Raw genomic sequence first — 22,744 nt, 5'->3', positions numbered from 1 at the left:
ACATCATGTCTTAACCACAAGTTCCACAACACAAGAAGTCAAATAAAGCATATAGGAAATAGATGCAGCTTAAAATTGTGACGAGTACCTGCTGATCACTTGCACTGCAGTAAGTAAGTAGATCATGTTCCATTTTCTGTTTCAAAGCCTCAGTGCCAGAGTTCTTCCTGTTATCTACACTTGCACACTTGTAGCTTGTGTGAAGCTTTCTGTTTCTGAGCTACTACAGTGTAGTCTTATTAGATGTATCTCTTGCTCAGACAGCATCTCTCATCCACTGACGGTTGATTGCAATATATCTATGGTGAGTGAGTTCTGTAATCCACTGAATTTTAAAGCTTTGTTTTCTGCACCATGACTGTATTTCATACAATGAACCTCTGGAGCTACTGATGCTAAACTGATGGGTCTTGGTATTGAGCTGCAGAATGTAATGCATTGTAATTTTCTCATATTTTGAGTATCATGAGTTCACCTTTTCTGACATCCACGCCCTGAAAAAGGCAAGACTCGAGTGTTCGTCCTGGAGGGTTTCCGTCTCTTGTGGCCACAGTGTATTAATGCTGTTGCACAACACTTTATGTCAGCACCTCTTCATTATGAAAGTTTCCTGTCGTTTTTTTTGTTTTGTTGGTGAACTGGCCTGTGCCTTTATTACTGGTCTTTGTTGTATGTGTAGTAAAGTTAGTAGACATGTAGTAACACCCAGTTACAATTGTTACTGGGTGATTCTCTCGTTTAAAACTCACTGCAAGCACACATCAATCCATTGCTTTGTATCATTCTCTGACTGTTTTTTTAATTGACATTGTTTTGACACTTATTGGTTTTGAATTTTGGATGGGTTGATAACTCATCTCAGTAAAAGGTGACGGCCAGCATTTAAGCATCTGAAAGAAGCTCCATACGAGAGTCTGAGGTTTGGTTTTTAGCTTCCGTTGTGCGTGCTGATTTCAAGGCATGCAGACCAAACAGGAAGACAATTGCCATCTACCTTAGAGTTCACTTTTGTGTTTGCAGCAGTTTTGGGTTTAGCTTGAACCACAACATCATAATGCACAGCTTTAGGTTTACTGACATTAAAACAAATGTGAGACTCCAAAAGACATCCGTGCAGACTGGAAATGTTGAGGTGCTGAACAGAATTGGCCATTGATTACAGTGAAGTATACCTTCAGAGATCCTCATTGACAGATTTTAAATGAATGGCTCTAATGTTACTCTGCAATCTCATTTCAGTTACTGGTCCCATATGTGATGATGATCAAATGCAATATATCTTTCATTCGTACTGTTTCATATTAGTAGCGCATCACCTCACCCACTATATAGTTAACACTGGATTACAAAGGAGTAGAATTGTAGGTTTGAATAACCCCTATTCAAACTTCAAGTGTGAAGAAAGACATGTTTTGCTATACACACTAGTCAATGCTACACAGAGCATGCTGTGCTTACTTCAATAATGATTGTGTTCTCTTGCAGTTGTGTGTATTCTGTGCACTGAAATGACTGACATATCCTATCCTCCTATCCTATATTAAAATTGGCTAATGGTAGGGCCGGTGGGCCAGCCGGCCGGCAGGCAGACCACGGCCACATCACTCTGACATAACCATAAACAAACCACGGCCACATCACTATGACAACATAACCATAAACAAACCACGGCAACGTCACTATGACTACACCTAACCATGAACAAACTACGGCCACGTGACTTTTGACTCATTGAGACATCATTATTCTTCATCATCCATTATTTTTTACCATATTCATATCTGTTAAGTTGTATTGTATCTCTTTGTATGTGTTACAGGCGTAGGGTGAGGAGGCTCAGATAGGAATATTTCAAGGTAGGAATCATTCCACTCTCCTATGGAGAGGAACACCCATTACGATTCGTTCATGGACCGAAGTAAGCGCATTACATGGCAGGCAGATTGCTATGTGGACCTCCAATCTTCACCCTGCTGTTCAACAAAGGAGGAAATGGAAGGTATCGTAAAGGTCACTATCTTATTGAAGAAGCACTTAGTGCCTCTGCTGTGGGAAGGTGATATATTAATAAACTTTACTTTCTGTACCTGTACCTACCTATATTGAGCCTGGAGTGGACAACCCAAACAAGAACCTTCATTCCTGTGTCTTCGCTACTCTTCCTCCTACCATAGTGTTTCAAGAATAAGAAAAAAAATCAATATAGATCATCCACTCACCTAAGAAAACAGTTTGAACTTGAATTAGTGTAATCCAACATTTCACAGAAAGGAATCTCAGCTTGCGATGTGCTGCATGTGCTGCAAAAGCGATCATTATTATGGTGTCCAGTGACTCAGAGCCACTTCTGAGTTTCTTCCCTTTTCTCTTTTGGCCCAGACACTGGCTGGATCCACAAGCATCAGCAGCAGTTTCAGCGCTTCATTACAACCACATTCCTGGAGGGGGCGCTATCCCACATGAGAATGCTGGATCTGCTGAGTGCAGCAGAGGAGACCCGCATCCTTGCCCCTGGCCAGTTGCAGGAGCGAGTTGACATGTTCACCACCATCCTTATCAGCAAGGACCCTCAAAGCTCAGATGCTCTTCAAGCCTATATAGAGAATTCCAACTCTGTGATATCCCAGCTCATCACAAAACATGGTAATGGACCTGTAGTTTAACTAAAATAAATTCTGAACAGGGGTGAACATTCATTTGCATTTACGTGGCACAGATATTAAAAACTGTCAGTCACACCACACTCATTTCCGTCATCCCTGTATGATAGACATGAGTCAATTTGTCTTTTGTTTCCAGACCCCATGGTGAATGAACAAAAGGAGGTGCTTTTACAGCAGTACAGCCAACACAAAGCCAGGGAGTCCATCTGTCACCCCAGCCTGAATGTCTCTTCCCGAGCCTTGCTTCTGGTTGATGGGCCTTCTGACCTCCAGCAGAAGGAACATGATCTCATGCAGGTGGCAGCCACTCGAGGCGGTACGCTGCAGTGGAGAAGTCACATTCGGCAGCTTGGTCTGTCAAAACTGTTTGAACCCCTGACACGGGTTAGTGTGCCTCCTAGGGTCTCCATGACAATCGGGGTGGCAGGGATTGGCAAAAGTACCTTGATTCGACACTTTATCAGGCAGTGGGGCCAAGGGTCTATTTGCACAGATCTGAGCTTTGTCCTGCCTTTCGCCTTCTGGGAGCTGAATTGTTTGGAGAAGATTTCAGCTGAGAGGCTGATCAAGCTAGCCTTTCCTCATTTACCAGACCCTAGTCTGGTTTTGAACGGCTCTTGTCGGGTGTTGCTTATATTCGATGGCTTAGATGAATTCCGTTGTCGTTTGAATTTCTCAGATGCAGCACCCTGCACTGACCCCACGAAAGAGGTGTCCATTGATGACCTGGTCACCAACATCATCCAGGGGAATCTGCTCCCTGAGGCCACAATATGGGTGACTTCCAGGCCGACAATGGCTTCACTGATCCCTGGAGGATTGGTTGACAGGGTGACTGAGATCCCAGGCTTTAGCCCCAAGGATATCCAAACCTTCCTAAACCACTACGTGTTGGAGAAGGATTTTGTCGATAAAATATGGGAACACTTGGAGTCCCATAAGATCTTAATGTTGATGTCGTATGTGCCAAGAATTTGCCAGCTGGTAACCGATACTCTGAAGTACCTCATGCAGACAGCCAGCCAGGAAAGCCTCCCAAGGACATGTACAGAACTATATGGCCAGTTCTGTGCCATGAAGGCAGAAGCAGGTGAACCAAGAGGCAGAGAGCCTGTAAAACTAGAGCATCTCCATGGGGGTAATCGAAAGCTGCTGGGGAGTCTCGGGCGGCTGGCATTCTATGGGCTCCTCAAGCACAAGTACACATTTAGTGAGCAGGACCTCAAGACCTATGGAGTAGATCTACCATCCACTCAGAGCAGTCTTGGTGCTGGAGTCCTTATTCACGAGGAATCCGTTATCTGCACAGTGTACCGGTTTACGCATTTGACCGTACAGGAGTTCCTGGCAGCTACTTTCTACCATGTCTCCTCTAAGCGGGCCATCTTTGACTTGTTCTCAGAGAGCGCAATGTCTTGGCCCAAGATCGGCTTCCAGAACCACTTCAGGAGCGCCTTACAACACTCTCAGCAAGACGATGTTGGCCATTTTGATGTGTTTGTGCGCTTCCTGACAGGACTGCTGTGCCCTGTGGCTGCAAAACCTCTTGCAGGGCTGTTGGCCCTTGGGAAAGACGATGGTAGCCAGAAGGCATGGGCGGCAGGGTTTCTACAAGGTCTCTTGGCACATGGGAGCGCCGCGGTTTCCTTGCGTGCGGTCAATCTAGCCTACTGTCTGCAGGAGCTGCAACATGTAGAACTGCTGAGGAGTGTAGAGGAAGATCTGCGTGCTGGCAGCCTGGGTGGGAAGTTGACACATGCCCATTGTGTTGTGCTGGCCTATCTACTGCATGTGTCCACAGAGTGCAGCAAAGAGATCAACCTAACAGCTTGTTTGAACTACAGTACTGTTAAATGTCTGCTCCCACAGCTGCTGTACTGCAGCTGTCTAAGGTTAGATCCTCAATCAATAAAGCATTCTCTTAAACAGGAATTGTATCACAGTATACCGTGACATTTTGAGAGATCACAGTATGAAAACATATTTTTTCATTATGGACTAATCCACATACTTACTGCAAAACATTTCCAGAGAAACTGAAATGCCATTGTTGTTCATCTACAGGAAATCTTATTGAGTATTTCAGGGGTGCAAACAATGACGTATCTGTTTTTCAGGCTAGAGAATAATCACTTCAAAGATGATGTCATGGAACTGCTGGGAAGCTTGCTGAGTGCCAAAGACTGCCATATCCAGAAGTTAAGGTTAGGTCACGCTTGCATCGATACAGTCTACGCATTCATCATTTGAAGGAAATGATATAACACAAAAAGCATATGCAGTATCCATTTCAAAAGATGATTTCTAGTTGCTCTTTTAAGTGGGAATGCTGGTTTTGTAGCAGCCTAAGCCATAATCCTATAAATAAACCACAAACCGATAATTTTCTTTGTCCTACCAGTCTTGCAGAGAATAAGATCAGCACCAAAGGTGCCAAAGCCCTCAGCCGTGCTCTCTTGGTTAACAGGACACTGACCACACTAGAGTGAGTGAGATGACTGTTTTATATTATTCTACTATGATTGCAATTGAATTATTATTAGTTGTATAAATAAATGGCACTCTGCATTATTGTTATTCAACGTTGCTTCAGTGATGATATTGATTGATCAAGGTAAGTATTCACAATAATAATAATACATAATGCATTTAACAACAGTCACCTGCAGTTGACCTTTATAGCAGTGCTTGTATTGATTATTCGTGGTGGTATTCAAGAAAATTACTGTCAGCCTAATTTTCTTGTGACATTAAAAACCACAGTGCTTGATTTAGAAGTATTGATTACAATTAGTAGTTTTGGTTGTTATTGTACCATTCCTGTAGCCACTATAACCATCTTTTTGTGTTTTAGTGTCCATAGCAACAACATTGGTTCCAAAGGAGTTAAGTTACTGGCAGAAGCCCTCAAAATGAACCAAGTCCTGCTGTCAATCAAGTAAGTGAACATTTTTGTGACAGGAGCAACATCAGATGCTTGCAAAATGCCAGAATAGCATTTTCTGTCACTGGCCTGATTTATGCTTAATATATTCTTGGCTGTGCACTGCGTTGCGCACCGAAAATAGCAGATCTTCAAGCTCACAACTTGTCACGCTGTGACACATTGTGAGCCGACTATTTTCGGTGTACGAAACCCAGTGTTTCCCAAACTTTTCAGCTTGAGACCTAAAAGAGAAATTTAATGTCTCCTCGGGACCCAAACTTACAAAATATGTTTTTTTTTATTATCTTGGAAAATGCTAGAACATTTTTTATATATATATAAATTATATATAATATATTATTTATATCTGAAAATCTTTTAGAATAATTAAAATAATTTAGGAAATAAAAAAAAATAAAGGGATATTCGCAACCCACAAAAATTGGTCCTGAACCATTGTTTGGGAAACACTGGACATAGGTGTGCAACTAAGTACAAATCACCCTTTAGTGTTAGATGTGTTGTGCCTCATCATTGTTGTCACTGCATGCCAGCTTCCAGAACAACTCCATAGAGGAAGACGGTGCTCGGGCTCTGGCAGAGGTGCTGCAGACCAACCGCAAGCTTGTCTCGCTGAAGTAAGTTACCACCAAGCAACTGTCATCTATTGTGTGTGTGTGTGTGTGTGTGTGTGTGTGTGTGTGTGTGTGTGTGTGAGATACATTATGACAGTTTAATGTAAGTTTATAAGAACCGATTTGTGTTTCTTACCTATTGTGTCTGTGATATTGGGTTTATAGCACATGTTGCAAGTATAGTATACACATTTGAGGGAGTTTCAATTGTATATGCTGTGTCTTTCTCACATTCTTCCTTTTCTGTCTATGATTTCCCTTTGATGATTCCAGTGTTCGGAAGAATTCAATCGGAGCGGAAGGAGCCAAAAGAATTGCTGATGCGCTGAAAATCAACCGGACTCTCACAGAACTGATGTATCCGTAACAAATCAGATTACTTTAATTACACTGAGGAGGATTTATTTCATATATTGAATTAATATTACATTTAACATCGAATTAAATAGCACAGACCACCAACCATCAAAAACAGTGGCAGCGTAAAATGCAGCACAATTATACAGTTATACTGCATATGTATTATATTTTTCTGTTGTTTCACTTTGGTCTCACTTTGGTGTGGAAAATCCTGCCTGTGTTACATAAATTGTGTATTTCCCTGTTGTATTCTATAGACTCCCCACACTATGCTACAGTATACGCTTGAACATGTATAGTGAAGCTGCAGTTGAAAGGAGCTTCCTTGGTTACCATTTGTTTACCTGTACCATATTATATGCTGTAAGTACTCTAAATATGAGACCCCAGCAGTTCTAAGAGACTGAACACATTTCTTTTTCTTGTCACTAGCCTCTGCAGCAACCAGCTGGGGGACAAAGGAGCAGTTGCCCTGGCCCAGAGTCTGAAAGTCAACCACACACTCATCTCTCTGCAGTTAGTACACTTCAATCAATAAAACATCATGCATTCACATACTGTACAAACAGTGTAACGTAATTTGAAAATATAATATAATCTGTTAATCTAAAAAGTTTGACTTGCACACAAGGTTTGCTGGTCATACAGTGTTGATAACCGGTCATTTGCTGCTGTGTCTTAAAACCTCATTTATGCTTCAGCGACAGTGTCATGTGATGAGTCTCTAGACAAAAATAACCTAACCCTAACCCTGAGAAAAAGAAACATTATGTATTTTTGGTCGAGTGACATGTCACACTTTGTCGAAAGTTCATTTCATTTCTTTCATACGTGTTCCTCTGTGGATTTTGGTCTGTTGCCAGCCTTCAGAGTAACTCCATTAGTAACAAGGGGATGACGGCTTTATCCCAGGCACTGAAGCTGAACCACGGCCTTGTTACCTTAAAGTGAGTACCACCTCCATACCATGCTGCTCTGAACATCCTGTTGACTTTTCTGTAATCTCCCCATAGCAGCATCCAGACCTAGGAAGTTCTATTAGGAATATCTGCCATCTTCAATAGAAGCCATAAAACATTTATGACAGAATGCTGTCAATGCTTTTATTAGGCTTTATTTGCAGTATAAGCGTGTAGAGAAACAGGAAGCTGTGGTGGAGACGGGGAACCACATGCATTTCAGGTCTCTGGCCGAAATCGAACCAGAGACATTGTAGTCATGTGATCTACTTTTTTGGGGGGGCACACCAACAAGAAAATGTATTGGGGCCAAAAAAATCAAATAAAACTAATCTCTTCTCTGAGCTGTTTCTAATAGTACATAGAAATAGTATCCTACTAGTGACATCATTCATTGGACAGATTCAAATGGTTCATAATCTGTAAATGTGAGTTAGTGCGCTGGCGATAACGTGTGAGGTGAGGAGAATAAATGAATTGTCTTGACTAGAGGCTTTTGGTCAAAAGTTACCTCCTGTTGTTCTCCCCTTCATTTGTGTCCCTTGTTGTTAGCCTGCGGGAGAACTCCATCGGGGTGGAGGGGGCGAAGGAAATGGCCCATGCACTCCGGGAGAACAGCTCTCTGAGGAACCTGGAGTGAGTCAAACGCATTAAACACAAGACCCTTGCACCATGCAGAGATGGTGCAATGCCCACACACACACATGCCCCATCTAGAGTATACCAGTCAAGGCTGTAATGTGGTGTTGAAGATCAACAGGAACACTGACTATGAAAATATAACTCTATGCTTCTTTAGACCAGTGTTTCTCAAATGGGGGTACGTGTACCCCTAGGGTACTCAGAGGTAACATTTGTTTTACGTTATTTACGTTACGTTATGTTTAATGATAAAACATTGATTAACTAACTGTGTGAACCTGCCAAAAACTTGACTAGCACAACTGTTATTTAATTAAATAAACACTTATTACTTACCGTACTTGTGTGTTGCTTTATTCCAGTCTAACAGCCAACCTGTTGCATGATGAAGGCGTGAAAGCTATTGCTGAAGCGATCAAGGTCAATCGAGCTCTCGCCTCTTTACAGTGAGTATTTTGATTGATTGATGTTTTTATTTATATAAATGTATATAAATATACAGTACATGACCATACATTTTGTATGTCAAAAGGATTAAACGCAAAATAGCTTGAGAGCTTAATATTTCTATTGTGTCCTTTGAGTGCAAACTTGTAATATGAATACATGGGATACATTCTTAAAAATGCCATGGAATACATTCTTTAAAATACATGGATACATACATCCTGGTTGGACGGTGGACGTCATAAACTTAACATCTGGACTCGCGAGGCAACTTCCAATCCGCTTCCGATTGGCAGAAACACTGTTCAGAGGTCTGCCATGAGAATAGCCACACGGCCCGGGAGCCACAGGCTCCGATCCACACCAAACTTGGCACTGTCAATTCAATCTGTACTGGGGTACTCGGAAAGTATAACAGACACAACAAGGATCTTAAAGTATGAGAGATTTTAAAGTATGCGGATACTGGAGCCAAACGTACATGTCGCAATGGGACACTGTCAGACTCCCAGAACAACATACGTTCACAGTTTATATACCCATTGCAACAGAACACACCAGTAACAGGAACAGATAAGAATTAACAATGAGAGTAATAAGCCCATCCCTGTGACCTAAGTGTCATCTGATAATAACTGGTCTGAGAGAAAACAGACCAGACCAAGTCAGGTCAGATCTTAACTCTACAGCTGTGCCGGTCAATACAAGCAGTAAATTCTTTGCCCCTAAGACGAGATGTAGATCTCACAAAACTTTCCACAACTGTAGAGAGGATTATTTTTGTGTATTTGAGTTAATTGAAATGTCACATCTCAGAATTCTTCGACAGCACAAACACTGTTCAGGGGTCTGCCATGAGTCACACCTAGGGGCCCAAAGGGCCACAGGCATGCCAATATGTGACCAGCACATATAGTTAATGTTGGTAGCAGAAGATAATGTGCCTATAAATAGTCACAGAATAGCCTAGTATTTAATGTACTGTGTTTCTCTTCTTGCCAGTCTACAGTGGAATTTAGTCAAGTCCACTGCCACCAAAGCGTTGGCTCATGCACTGATGTACAATTCCACAATTCAACTCCTGGAGTAAGAAACCTTTTGATCTTTTGCATTGCAGCATTATATATTACTTCTATAGTCTCTATAGTCTCTTGGACATTTGTAAAGGTAGATTACCTGTTACTGATGTGAATGCATTTCTGTATGTGCATACTCTGCTGCAGTTTACAAGAGAATGCAATCGGAGATGAAGGAGTAATTTTTCTCGCTGAGGCCCTGAAGACCAACACAACTCTGTGCACTTTATGGTTAGTGGCACTTTTATATACAAATAATTACTGAAAACAATAGGTTCACCAAAAGCGATCAGCGATCTGATCATTGCAACATGTTAGGGTTCTCCTTTTTCGTACAGTGATTTTTTGGTCAATGGTTTGTGAATGTGCACGACTATGCATGTATGTATGTTTATGTTTGTGTTATGCATCATCTCTCTAGTCTCCAGGGTGTCTCAGCTGGGGGAAGTGGGGCCATTGCAATGGCAGAAGCTCTGATGTGCAACAAAGCCCTACATACATTAGAGTAAGTTCATATCTGTGTTTCTGCTTATTATCTCTTTTGGTCACTTGACCTTTGTCCACGCTCACTATTGCTTTTCTTAGAACATTTGCTTGTCTTAGAACCCCCCTTTGTAAACCTCAGACAATGCAACTTGCATTAACATCCCATATAGTACAACTAATTACTGTATATCTCAAAGAACAAGGAAGGCTCTAGCTTACGCTTAATTCAGGCACACTAGCATGGAGCCAAGGATAAGCTTGTGTTGATAGGTCATCAGTCAGCGAGTGACCTTGCTACTGAAAGAGCTCACTGTGCATGTGAGTGCCACATGTCAAACAGGGATGAAACTCGGCCACTAGACACAGTTGCTGTGGATGGTTTGGTAGAATTGATGGTTGAGGAGACATTGGGGTGTATCTGGGTACAAAGGTTTTGGTCGAACAACGGTGAGGCACACCAGCAGCACCTTGCGTGTTGTGAGCCAACTCCCTTGGAATATACCAGCATTACACCATATATCGTTTTCTTTGTGAATGAATAAGCCTAATGGCTTTGGGTATAAACAAATTTGTGCCAGACATGTTATCCAGCTGAGGGCTGATGTGCCAAGGTTGGATAACGAGAGCCTGGGTGTTGACCTATTTATATCTTTATCTTTTTTTATTATTCTCACTCATCCTCCTCCTTAGCAAGAAGCTTTTTTGTATTTTGTATTTAATGCAAAACAAATGCATTTGTATACCTTTTCTCCCCGGCAATCACTTCCTTGAAAACACTTAATTTTGCCTCCAGTAAGAAATCACTATAGTACTGAGTACCTGCTGCCACATTCTGGCAAACTGAATTTTGTTTGTCTTGTTCTATTCTTGTGGCCCTAATATTACTTTGTGTCCACTGTGTTTCAGCCTGCGAGGAAACTGTGTAGGGATGGAGGGAGCCAAGGCCCTGGCCAATGCTTTGAAACACAATAGAAGCCTCAAATCTTTGAAGTGAGTGTCTATGGATCACATGGCTGAGTACTGTGTTCCATTTGGTAATACTGATGTTTTTTTTTACAAAGGGCAGTAATGTGATCACAATACAGTACATAAAAGTACTGTACTGTATCAACATGAATTGGAGAAGAAAAATCATAGGGATTGCTTCTCTCTTGAAAAACTTAAAATTTCAGATTTAAGCAAAAAGTAAGTGCGCTGTGCCTTTGTGCTAGTTGTCAAAGTGGGAATTGCTTTTATGTTATAAAGATATAGCAACATTATGCTTTCTGATACGTGGGTTGCCTTGTTCAACGCCTCATCCTGTCTCCCTGAATCCTTACCAATTCCCTCTGGCAAATGCTACTTTAGTGACCTTAACCTACTGGAACATACTGAAGTATGCGTTTCAAGATCAAATGAGTAACTCTAAAAAGCATGTAGTATATAAAAGGTTAGGGCAATACCCAAAGGCTCTTATAAATTCATACATACACAGCAAGATGGGGGGAAAGACTTACGGTAATTTCTTACCCCTAATTGCTCCCGATGAGCCGGTTGGTGCCTTGCATGGTTTCCTCCGCCATCGGTGTGTGTGAATGGGTGAATGCAATGCACAATCTATGAAAAGCGCTTTGGATAAAAGCGCTATATGTATGCACAAATGCATACATTTACCATTTACCATTACACTCAGGAGTTGAAATAACACTCCACATTTTGCTGTGTATGTCACTCTTTGATTAAGAAAATAATGTCCTGGTGCAGAATTTCACTTCCTTTCATTTAATTGCAAGCTATAGCTTTTCTTTCTGAAAACCTTGCATTTGATGACACGAGTGTAGTGAGTGCTTCTCTGTGTGTATTTATGCATGTTAATCTGTTGTATTTAGTCTTCAGGAGAACTCTCTGGGTATGGATGGAGCCATATTCATTGCCACAGCCTTGAAAGGAAACCACCAGCTGACATACATAAAGTGAGTCCTCCACCTCTTCACGTGTACCCTTGCTGTATAGACCTTTGTGAGTACATGTAATGTATTGTACATAGAGTGCTACCATTTTGCTAATGCCAAAATCAACCCTGTAGCTTGCAGGGAAATGGCATCGGACAATCTGGGGCAAAGGTGATATCTGATGCCATCACGACCAACTCTCCTGACTGTGTCGTGGATATCTGAACCAGAGTTTGAAAAAAGAGCTCCCATATCTTCATCCTTCTATCATGAAGGTCATTGTAATGAAATAACATGTGACGTAACACGTCATTCAGTTGGAATGAATGAATTCCACTTGACGTAAATTGTGATTCACCTTGGCTACTTGTGATGTGTGCTTATGCTACTGTTGACAGACAGGCATATAACTAAAAATGCATTGTTGTAAATGCATTAAATACGCTATTAGATATTTACATTATTTACTATATATATTTGGTGGACCTGTACTGGATACATCTCTCTGTGATATTATATTATTGTTATTTATAGTTTCAAATCACTTTAAAATATAGAGCACTATACGTATGTGTAAATATTAAATGGTACATGTTAAATATCAAATGTTATATTACAGTATTCATGCACATGTATTTATAAATATTATGAATAACATACAATCCACCTCTATTGATACTGCAATTGATATAAATAAAGTAAGTCCACTATTATGAACATCTGCACATGATTTAAAAAAGCCCCAGATACAAATTTGACACAAATACTAGACTTGTCTCTCCATTAAATAATACCACACCAGGGGCACATGGGGTAAACAGGTACAGTACAGTAGCTGTAGCTCCTCAGCCTTTCTTTAATAAAGGTGAATTTTGAATGTAAGTATGCAAGTTTTGGCAAGTTTAACAATAACTTATGTCCTAGAGGATCTTTTTTTATGACAATTGTAATGCTTGTACTGTATGCCCCAATGGATCACTTTAAATTCTTTAGCAATAAAAAATCCTTACGTAATAAAACACGTTCTTATTTATTTGATGCAGAGCGTGAGCAGTCAGTCCTGGACACATTGAATGGGTGATTCATCTGCAGTGGATAGTGGTCAGGCAAAGTGTTCTTTTCACATTACCGAACACTTAGATTTGTTCATTCCGACACCCAGTTCTTAATGGCTAATATATGTGACATCTATTTAAAAAAAATAGAGCTTTTCAGTGTAGGTTCTAACTCGCCTCTTCTGTCACCCTTCTTTTGTGTCCTTGACAGCCCCACCACAATGCTAAACATTCAGCTGAGTGACCTTTAGAACACATTATTCTCTTTCTCATTCTTGTACGCTTTCCTGAGAATCTACCCAGCTTCAGATAATAAAGCATCACATTATTATTTGGTCTGTTCATGTGTTTAATTCATACTGTCGTCATAGTGACTGCCAGTAATGGAGGCGGAGATGAGGCCTCTTTGGCTTCCATTGTCATCTTATTGAGTGAGAACCTGCGTTGTGGTGGACTGCAAGTCTTTTGTTGAGTCGCACCGGATGCCATGAACGCTGCAACGTTTTTACCTTTTCATGTGACCTCCGATGACACAAATGAGACTTTCAATACGTATTTTTTTATCGGACAAAAGATATCACCTTATATAAATTTGCAAAAAAATACAATAGTTACATAGCAACGTCCTCAGTGTTGTGTAATCTGTGTATAAAAATTGACCCTTTACATTTAGCTGTTCTTTGAGAAGTCATCCTAGTGTGTTGTAGTAATAAATAGTTAATATCTCTCAAGGGAAACAAAGTGACCTGTATGAATGGTTTCTTATGAGCTGAAACAGTGAGGCAGAGTAGAGTGTGTGTGTGTGTGTGTGTGTGTGTGTATGCGAGTGTGAGAAAGAGAGAGAGGGAGCACATGCATGTGTGTGTGTATACACGTGACGCATGTGTACAAGACCAGTCCATACATGTATGTCCATTCAGAAGTCATTATCACTCTCCTCCAATAGCTGGGGTTTAAGGGTCCCTCTGGGGGGTCGGGTGACCTTGGACGCTGATCCCTCCAGACTTTCATTTTCATCCTCTAGGTCCTCGTTCTCCTCCTCCTCCTCTTCGTCATCTTCATCATCCTCGTCCACGTCAATTTCACTGTCCTCCGTCTGCAAGAGCGATCACGCAGATAACAGGTACTTAAATAACCACCGCAAAGTGGTTTGAATGGGTCTGAGTGGCCAATTCCTAATGAGGCTCATTACATAACATTACATTAGTCATTTACCTTTTATCCAAAGCGACTTACAATAAGTGCATTCAACATAGGTAGGCAAGGAAACTACTAATCACCATAAGTATTAAGTACATTCTCTTCTAAAACAAGCAACTAAGAGTATACCTAGCACTAGGGTAAAAGTGCAATATATCAGCTACCTACTTTCTTAAACAGATGAGACAAATAGGAAAATCAAATGAGCAAGAGCTAAAACAAATAAGTGCATTGAATAAACAAGATCCAATAAGACAAGAGCTCGTACAACTAATTGACAACAAGTATAGGCAAGGCAAAGAGGAAGGGTAGTGTTTCCTGAAGAGGTGGGTTTTCAGCCTGCGGTGAAAGCTGGGCAGTGACTCTGATGTCCTGACATCAGTGGGGAGTTCATTCCACCACTGTGGGGCGAGAACAGAAAAAAGCTGTGACCGTGTAGATCGGCTAGAAGAACCCCTGAGCGACGAGGCAATCAGTCGCCCCGAGATGGCAGACCGAAGTGGTCGGGCAGGAGTGTAAGCCTTGACCATAGCCTGGACGTAAGAAGGAGCTGTTCCTTTCACTGCCCTATAGGCTAGCACCAGGGTCTTAAACTGGATGCGAGCTGCTACGGGGAGCCAGTGTAGAGAATGGAGAAGGATAGTTGTGTGGGAGAACTTGGGGCGGTTGAACACCAGACGAGCTGGAGCTTTCTGAACAAGCTCCAGAGGTCTGATGGCAGATGCCGGGGCACCAGCAAGGAGGGAGTTGCAGTAGGCTCATACTGGTCTGTATACAGTAGCTAGCAAACACTGCATAATTATACTTAGTTGCGTATCAGTGAACTGAAAATAGCCAATCTACAAGCTCACAACAAGTCTGTTGTGAGCTTGTAGATCTACTATTTTCGATGTGTGACACCACGTGCAACAAAGTACTGTATGTCAAGCCCTTTACACCCAGCTGTTTATTTGCAAGAAGGCACTTTAATGGAAATGCTGTTTTTTGTGGAGGGAGCTTGGGGGGATGTACACAAACTAAAGGATGTTGTAAACTGGCATCTACAGAACATGATACTACAGAACATGATGTGGTGAATTTCTTCACGTTAATTGAGGAAGGAACTGTCCAATACATCCCAGAGCTGCACAAACCTTTCCTTTCCTTCGTGTGTGGGGACGAGGGAATGAGCTTCTGGAGGCAGACACGTTAGGCTTTTGAAATGCATAAGGAGAGGGAAAGGTTACATAGTTGAAATGATGCTGGAGTCAGAGACAGAAACTGAGGAAGTTGAAGTGGACAATGGATGACAATTGGTGCAGAGAAGCACTGGAGTCAGTTTAGAAAAAGTATAAAATTATATAAAAAAATTACTTTAATAGCATATAAAAATGATATGTAGAAAGAGAGGGTCAAATGGAAATGGAGCACATGGTAAGGTCCTGCGGCAGAGTAGCTGTAAAAAAAATATTAAATCTTAAAGATAGTTAGCAGCAGAGAGAAGAGAACCATTCTGGACTCTGGACTTGAAAGCCATAGGGAAAGCTGTTTGGCTCTTTTATTCCCTGTATGATGAGTCTAATGGCACACAAGTCAATTTCAGTGCAGCATTCTGACATGAGGTGTTTGGTGTGCATACTGCCATGGCGATAGTACTAACCTCTTCGCTTTCAGCACCTTGCATGTTACCGATGAATCGAGAACCAGCTCGCCCTGGGGAGTAAACAGTATAGAGGTTAAGCTCCTAATGAAAGAAAATGTTAAATAAACTACTTTTCTTTTTTTTTACGTCGTCTTACGTTTACCTGCCACAGTGGAGTTTCGGGTGGGCCGTGGTTTCGAGGGCCGGTGGTCCTCCATGTCACTGTCTGAGCCTTCATCTTCTGGGATGTCCATGTCAGAGTCCTCGTCTTTCACTGCAGAGAATTAGATCAGTGGTTCTCAAAGTGAGTATATATCAGCTATTTAGAGAGCAGATCTACAAGCGTAGTACGCGATGCGTTGCATCGCGTACTTCATATCTCTGAAAGGAAACAAAACATTGTTGTGACCTGTATGAATGGTTTATTATGAGCTCAGACAGTGAGACAGAGCTGTGTGTGTGTGTCTTACCACCATTCTTCATCATCCTCCTCTCCTCCTCCTGTACTTTCTGCTGCATCTGCCTCAGAGTGTTCTCCGTTTCCTGTAAAGGAGTAGTGGTTCTCAAACTTTTTCCATTTCAAGGACCCCAAAAGTATATAGTGCATGCTAGTCTGTCACGCACGCACGCACGCACGCACGCACGCACACACACACACACACACACACACACACACACACACACACACACACACACACACACACACACACACACACACACACACACACACACACACACACACACACACACACACACACACACACACACACACACACACACACACACACACACACACACACACACACACACACACACACACCTCAAAGCGCTCCTGCTCTAGTCTGTGGTAGTCGTCCAGCTGAGACTCCAGGTAACTGAGGTTCCTGAACTTCTCCACATAGGTCTCATACTGCTTCTGAAGCTCCTCCTCAATCTTTTCATACTCGTCCATGAAAGCCGGCCTGGGAGAGATTGAAAGAGAATAGTTAGTGTTTGCAACATGTAGTTTTCCCTTGTTGGTTGTTTTTAAAGGCAGGTTCCTCTCTGAGAAGATAAGGCATCTCTGGGCATCATCTTATTGCATTCAAGGTAACAACTTTAGAATATCTTGAATACAGATGGGAGTTAAACTGTCGTTCAAAAAGTTAACTTGCCCAAGTTTCAAATGGAATTCTGCCATCCTAAATCTTGTTCTTGTTTAGTGTAAAAGGCACCAGGGACGTTTCAGTTTGTTTGTTTTTTTCTCTTCTTTTTAAAGGCATTATTTTAAATAAAAATGTTCAAGCATGATGATCACATAGGCCTAATCACCCTTTGTCATACAATTAAGTGAGACACCGTATAGGTTATTTATACAGATGCATTTGACCCATATATCTTCCGCAAGACAGTAATTGGACAACTGGTCCCAGCTGCCTATGATCTCACCTAACACTCTGCAGTGTCTGAAGCCTCTTTTTGTTTCTCTCCAGCTCCTGTTTCCTCTTCTCGGTCTTGGCCTCCAGGTTGGTCTCATCAGAAGCTACGTTGTTCAGCATGTCTTTGGTCTTCTCCACACTTTCCTGCACCAGGAACACATGGAACCACGGATACGTGAATGAGAGAGAAAAGGAAACCTGCCCGACTGGGAAAGCTGCTACTATGCATACAATGCAGACTACACTCTGTTCAGTTATCCAGCTTATTGAGTCAGTCCATTTAGACACACTTATCATCTATCATAGTCCGATTTAGGCAGTTACTAGATTATTCAGGTGGTGTGATATGCTTCATCGGATGAATGCCATTATTGGAGAGACGCCATTTAACACAGCTAGGATTTTGCCAAATCTTTCAGTACCGTGTATCTGATTCCTTTGACGTTGTTGTTTTTTTATGCATCTGGGGTCATGGAAAACAATGATCATGGATGCAGTAAAATGGTTAACATCATGGTGGCAGGCAATAATATTTTTGGAAGGAAACTCATTTTAAAGAACTGGTCATGTGAAACTAAAGCTATGACATGTTGAAAATGCAGAACAATCGGGCAGGACATTCTTGGAGAGGAACCCCTCTAGTGATCTAATCATGTAAACCAGGTTTATTTCCATTATCACATTACTAGAATACATATGTAAGTGCATATTTCAGGCACATTAATTAATCAATTCAGCAAGGTGTAAAACATACCAGAACCTCCTTAATGGCTGCTCTCAGGGCCTTCTCAGTCTCATTGATCTCTAGAGGTCTGGCGATGGCAGCAGTTCTCATTTCCTGGAGGAGACAGAGAAAGAGTTAAGAAAAAGTTCAAAGTTTGGCACTTCAGTATACACAAAACAAACACAACAACTCTTAATACATACTTCAAAACATAGCACTGTTACAGCTCTATTTTGAGTTATACAATTATTTTAACTGGTCGACACCATTCACAACCGATTGTATTCGTGACCTTGAAAAGGGAATCGCCTCTTTTTTTAACACTTTACCTGAAAAATACACCCGTTTACTGCCAAAAAACTGCCATCCACGAGTATAACCGTTTTTTTTTTTGTCTTTTTTTTTTCAATTTATCCACACAGAACCAGAGATATCACGATCCAAAGATTTCTAGCTCCATTCACTCCTTGGTTAACTTATTACTTTAAAATCCTGTATCTCGGCTCCTGTGTAAAAAAAATTTAAACACTGGCACTGGGGGAAGTAAAATAAAAAAAACCCTCTGGCAGGGAATGTGTTAAGAGACTGTCAAATTACACTGAAAGGCAGCAATTTTATGTCGTACAAAGACAAAGCATAACTGATTTGAATCTTCTGTGCAATTATAATGTACTGAACTAACATTCTAGTCTACATGTCTTCTTTTCAGTCCAAATGAAAAGTGTCTCATTCAAATAGCTTTGTAATCTCATTCAATGGTTGTCTTGATTGGCATCTTGTGATTGAAGGAGAAATTACAGCAGACCCAATCAAAAGTAGTTCCATTTTTTCTGATTATTTCAAAGAAATTCTCTAAAAAAAATAAAAAAAAGTCGGGTACTTTGTTAGAGCAAAATAAAGTAGTATTGGTACAGTAGTATGTTTACCCTTGACAACTGGTTCACATGTGTGCAGATGTGTACAAACTGTGTGTGTGTGTGTGTGTGTGTGTGTGTGTGTGTGTGTGTGTGTGTGTGTGTGTGTGTGTGTGTGTGTGTGTGTGTGTGTGTGTGTGTGATATCTCACTCGCAGGTCTACTTCCTTTCCCAGTAGGTCATAGAGGGATGCTCCAGTAGTTGTGATCTCTGAGGCCAGCTGGCGAGCTGTTTTCAGGTCTGCAACCTGAAGGAAGAGGCAGGCGTGAGGCTGAGTCCACTGCTGAACATTATACCATATGTATAATACCTTTTACACCTCTCTTAAGATTTATATTATATCCTATATTTTCCACAGTGAATTTTGACCTCCCATTGTGATTGGCTGAGAGACATTCTGATGAGTGCCAATATCTCCCACTAAAAGCACTCTGTTATTATTATTGCAATACAATAATATATTGTCGTCAGGTGGAAACCTCCAAAACCGTGATTTTTCAGGAAATGAAAAAATAACCTGTGTTCCAATGGATTCAATGTATGGTAGTTATTACTTATTATTAGTCACAAGCTCATTTTTATACTTTTCATTGGTTCAGTATGTGAAAACCCCCAGACAGACTTTGACCACTTTCGACCGCAACAATATGAGATGTGCAGCCCTATCACTTTCAGTTCTTGACTCATGAAACTATGCTTCAAACATAACTAAATTAAACGCACCTGTATTGGGGATGACTGATTAATAATAATGAATATTGACCGTGACCTTTTTAACTCGGGTAGCCAACTGATCATTCCCACAAAGTTTCATGAAAATCTGCCCGTCAATTCTTGAGTTCTTTGTTTCACAGACGAACGCAGAGACAGATGCACAAAGAGGAGAGATGACAATACCCTACTGCAGGCAGTACCATACTACACAACACTAGAGCTGAATCCATTGTTCTGGCTTACCCGAGATCCCAGGTCAAACTTGAACATGCTGTTGTCATCCTCCACTCGGTCTCCTGAGGCCATCTCTTTGGTCTTCATAGCACCGTAGAGCACTGAAGTGATCTTCAGCATCTCTTTCACTGCATAGCCATCAGCCTGATAGAGACGCTTGGTGTTCAGCTTGATATGAGCTTTAGTTGCCTGCAAACAGGTGAAAGGTGAAGAAAATTAGCCTTACAGTATATACTTCTTCATACAACAACTAAAGAAATTACACAATTTGACCATTTTCACCTATAATGACAGTGATAACAGAGATTTGCTAGCTGCAGGCTTGGCCTGCTAATATAATCTGAAATAAAATGGTGATGTTGAGGTATCAATGATATCACCATGAACTGTGCCACGGCCTTGATGAAGAATATTCTGTCTGACTCTGTGTCCACATCACTGGGAATGTCCATTTGGGGCTCATACCTGCATGTTCAGACAATGAAAGATTACAGTATGCTGCTTCACTTGCACAATCTTTAAATAAAGTAATAGCCTACTTAATGACACACAGTCTGTGTTGTAGCTCAAAACAGCGTACCTCTTTACCAGCCACAACAGTATTTCTGCTACCAGAGTAAAGTTGGGTGTTCTGAAGTTTTCCATAGATATCAGGCGAGGGTAGCCCAAGGCCCTCATCATTTCTGTGAAATCTGACAAGTGAAAATAAACTCTTATTAAATGGTAGCCTTGATGACCAATATGTTACAGAACAACACGTGTTTTAAAAGGTAAGCAAGCTCCAGCTCCGATTCAAAACCTATTAAAATGTTGTTTTTTTAATGAAGGATGACAGTGAATTGTACTTACTTCTCAGGTCTCTAAAGGACATAATCCTGGCACTTCTGGATACACACTCAAGTTTTAATATGAATTTAGATGAGGATGTGTGTCTTATTGTTCCTGGTAGCTTTAGAAAGGAAGATTATTTCCCAAGACTGTAGCACAATGAAACGATACACAAATTAACGTAATTAGCCCAGTAAGCAACATATAAGGAGCCAATTTAGATTATAAAAAGGTAGCCAGCTATAGCTAACTCGGTTATACTAGCTCTAAATGCGACAACAATTTAATCACAACGTATGAAAGGAGAAAGCGGACACACATTGTAACCACAAATAACACATGAAGCTGTTTTCTTAAAAGGGTAGAAATGTTTGTTGTCGCTTTATCTCAGTTACCGTTAGCCGTTAGCCAACCCAGCTCTCACAGGTTGTGATTGTGTGTTGTCGCTATGGAACCCAGTACTACGGAAAGTCAAAGCAGACAAACAGACTGTAACGATTTATTAGTTGATGTAACAGTAGATAAAGAACCATACCCGAATTTAACGTCTGGAAGATTTTTTTTACATGCGTCTCCAATAATAATAATAATAATAATAATAATAATAATAATAATAATAATAAGAGGTAATAATAATGAATATATTATTGTTATAATTATTATTATAATATAATAATAATAATTATTATTATTATTAGCCTATTGGTGTAATAGTATTATTGTTGTTGTTAGTATAGTCTTGGTGTCAATAGTATTAGCCTATTATTCCTAATCATAATACATAATTATTATTAGGTTATTATTATTATTTAGTTACATTATCATCAATGTAGTTAAATACATTAAACATTAATCATCATGACATCCACATCATCATCATGATCATCCAGCAACAGACTGTCTGTATTTCAAAGGGGGCTTTGGCTACGTATCACCACCCACCCTGATGGGCTAGATATCAATCTGCTACAGCCAAGTATACAGGCTACAGTACAGTTTATCACACACGCCACACATCGGAACATCTGGAGACGCTTTCTCTGACGGTAGGCAACATTTCTTTGAGAATTTTATTTGCATAGAAGTTGTTGATTATTTTGCATGTTCTCAAATTAGGATAGGATATTAACCTGGTATGGTCAACATGTAGACTATAAAGCCCAGTGTTGGTATTATTATTATTACATTGATAAAACTTGTTTTCAACAGCCTTTGAGTGAACTATACACTTTAATTTAGATCATTTATTTGAACACATTTGAAATTTAGGACATCTCATTAGTAAACTCAAAATGCTTTATGTGCAAGGTATAATTAAGACTATTGTTTTTAAATAAAATGTATCATGGGTTGAAGATCAATAGGCTCGCTAGACTAATACCTACTTACTGTGACTGCAATAGCCAATATGAAATGTCTGTAATAATACAGATTATAACCACAAAATCAGTATGTTCAATTTAAACTCTTCTTGCCTCTAACCCTTAATATACAGAATGTAGCTATAATGGCTTCCACTTATCAAATCCGGACAAAAAAATAATTTGTTTATTACACATTGCTATATTTTGAGATATTGTATTGAATATGCATCAATCAATCAATCAATCAATCAATCAATCAATCAATCAATCAATCAATCAATCAATGTATATAATTGATTATATAATTGATTAATAATGTATTTTAAATGTATTTATACATTGAGATATTCAAGAAGCCCCATATCTAACAGCATGGAATAGGCACCACCTGTTACAGCAGTGACAGCTGCTTATCTAGTTTATTACAACGTGTGTCATTTAGCAGACTCAGGAGACTCCCAGTGGTTTCATACACTGTATTACCAGGCATAGGTTGATTACAGTCATCGGCCAAGAAAATTAACTTTTGTCTATCTCTTGACATTGG

At 40.5% G+C, this 22,744-nt stretch overlaps 2 protein-coding genes across 3 annotated transcripts; one reads left to right on the top strand and one right to left on the bottom strand.

Moving 5' to 3' along the window:
• The first annotated feature begins 95 nt into the window (after positions 1-95).
• nlrc3 (NLR family, CARD domain containing 3) lies at positions 96-13,515 on the top strand. Its single transcript, XM_080456104.1, has 19 exons — positions 96-304; positions 1,820-1,999; positions 2,380-2,643; positions 2,800-4,555; positions 4,781-4,867; positions 5,065-5,148; positions 5,518-5,601; positions 6,144-6,227; positions 6,498-6,581; positions 7,017-7,100; positions 7,448-7,531; positions 8,096-8,179; positions 8,548-8,631; positions 9,635-9,718; positions 9,856-9,939; positions 10,130-10,213; positions 11,101-11,184; positions 12,063-12,146; positions 12,260-13,515. The coding sequence occupies exons 2-19, from the start codon at positions 1,879-1,881 to the stop codon at positions 12,348-12,350; spliced, it is 3,411 nt and encodes a 1,136-aa protein (XP_080312230.1). The 5' UTR covers positions 96-304; positions 1,820-1,878; the 3' UTR covers positions 12,351-13,515.
• Positions 13,516-13,637: 122 nt separating this feature from the next.
• cluap1 (clusterin associated protein 1) lies at positions 13,638-21,280 on the bottom strand. Of its 2 annotated transcripts, XM_080456106.1 has the most exons (13): positions 21,229-21,280; positions 20,855-20,982; positions 20,586-20,697; positions 20,386-20,470; positions 20,015-20,194; positions 19,209-19,304; positions 18,174-18,257; positions 17,430-17,563; positions 16,822-16,963; positions 16,472-16,544; positions 16,165-16,275; positions 16,020-16,072; positions 13,638-14,276 (listed from the first exon to the last, which is right to left on the bottom strand). In XM_080456106.1, exons 2-13 carry the CDS (start codon positions 20,874-20,876, stop codon positions 14,097-14,099), a joined length of 1,272 nt encoding a protein of 423 aa, XP_080312232.1. In that variant the 5' UTR covers positions 20,877-20,982; positions 21,229-21,280; the 3' UTR covers positions 13,638-14,096. The 2 variants fall into 2 exon arrangements, with proteins under 2 accessions (XP_080312232.1, XP_080312231.1); XM_080456105.1 differs by having other exon boundaries at positions 20,855-21,260.
• Positions 21,281-22,744: the final 1,464 nt, after the last annotated feature.

The sequence above is a fragment of the Gymnoscopelus braueri genome, assembly GCF_963280865.1.
Source record: "Gymnoscopelus braueri genome assembly, chromosome: 17".
NCBI lineage: Eukaryota > Metazoa > Chordata > Actinopteri > Myctophiformes > Myctophidae > Gymnoscopelus > Gymnoscopelus braueri.
The sequence above is the reverse complement of the archived record's forward strand: the minus strand, read 5'-3'. Positions and strand labels throughout refer to the sequence as shown.

Bases quoted from the DNA above. Each gene is read 5' to 3' on its own strand.
- nlrc3 (XM_080456104.1), top strand. From the start codon at position 1,879: ATGGAGAGGAACACCCATTACGATTCGTTCATGGACCGAAGTAAGCGC. The intron at 2,644-2,799 runs GTAATGGACCTG...TTTTGTTTCCAG, and splicing joins CCAGCTCATCACAAAACATG to ACCCCATGGTGAATGAACAA. The intron at 4,556-4,780 runs GTTAGATCCTCA...TCTGTTTTTCAG, and splicing joins CTGTACTGCAGCTGTCTAAG to GCTAGAGAATAATCACTTCA.
- cluap1 (XM_080456106.1), bottom strand. From the start codon at position 20,876: ATGTCCTTTAGAGACCTGAGAA. The intron at 20,471-20,585 runs GTACGCTGTTTT...CTGAACATGCAG, and splicing joins CTGTTGTGGCTGGTAAAGAG to GTATGAGCCCCAAATGGACA. The intron at 16,964-17,429 runs GTGAGATCATAG...AATCTCTCCCAG, and splicing joins CAGACACTGCAGAGTGTTAG to GCCGGCTTTCATGGACGAGT.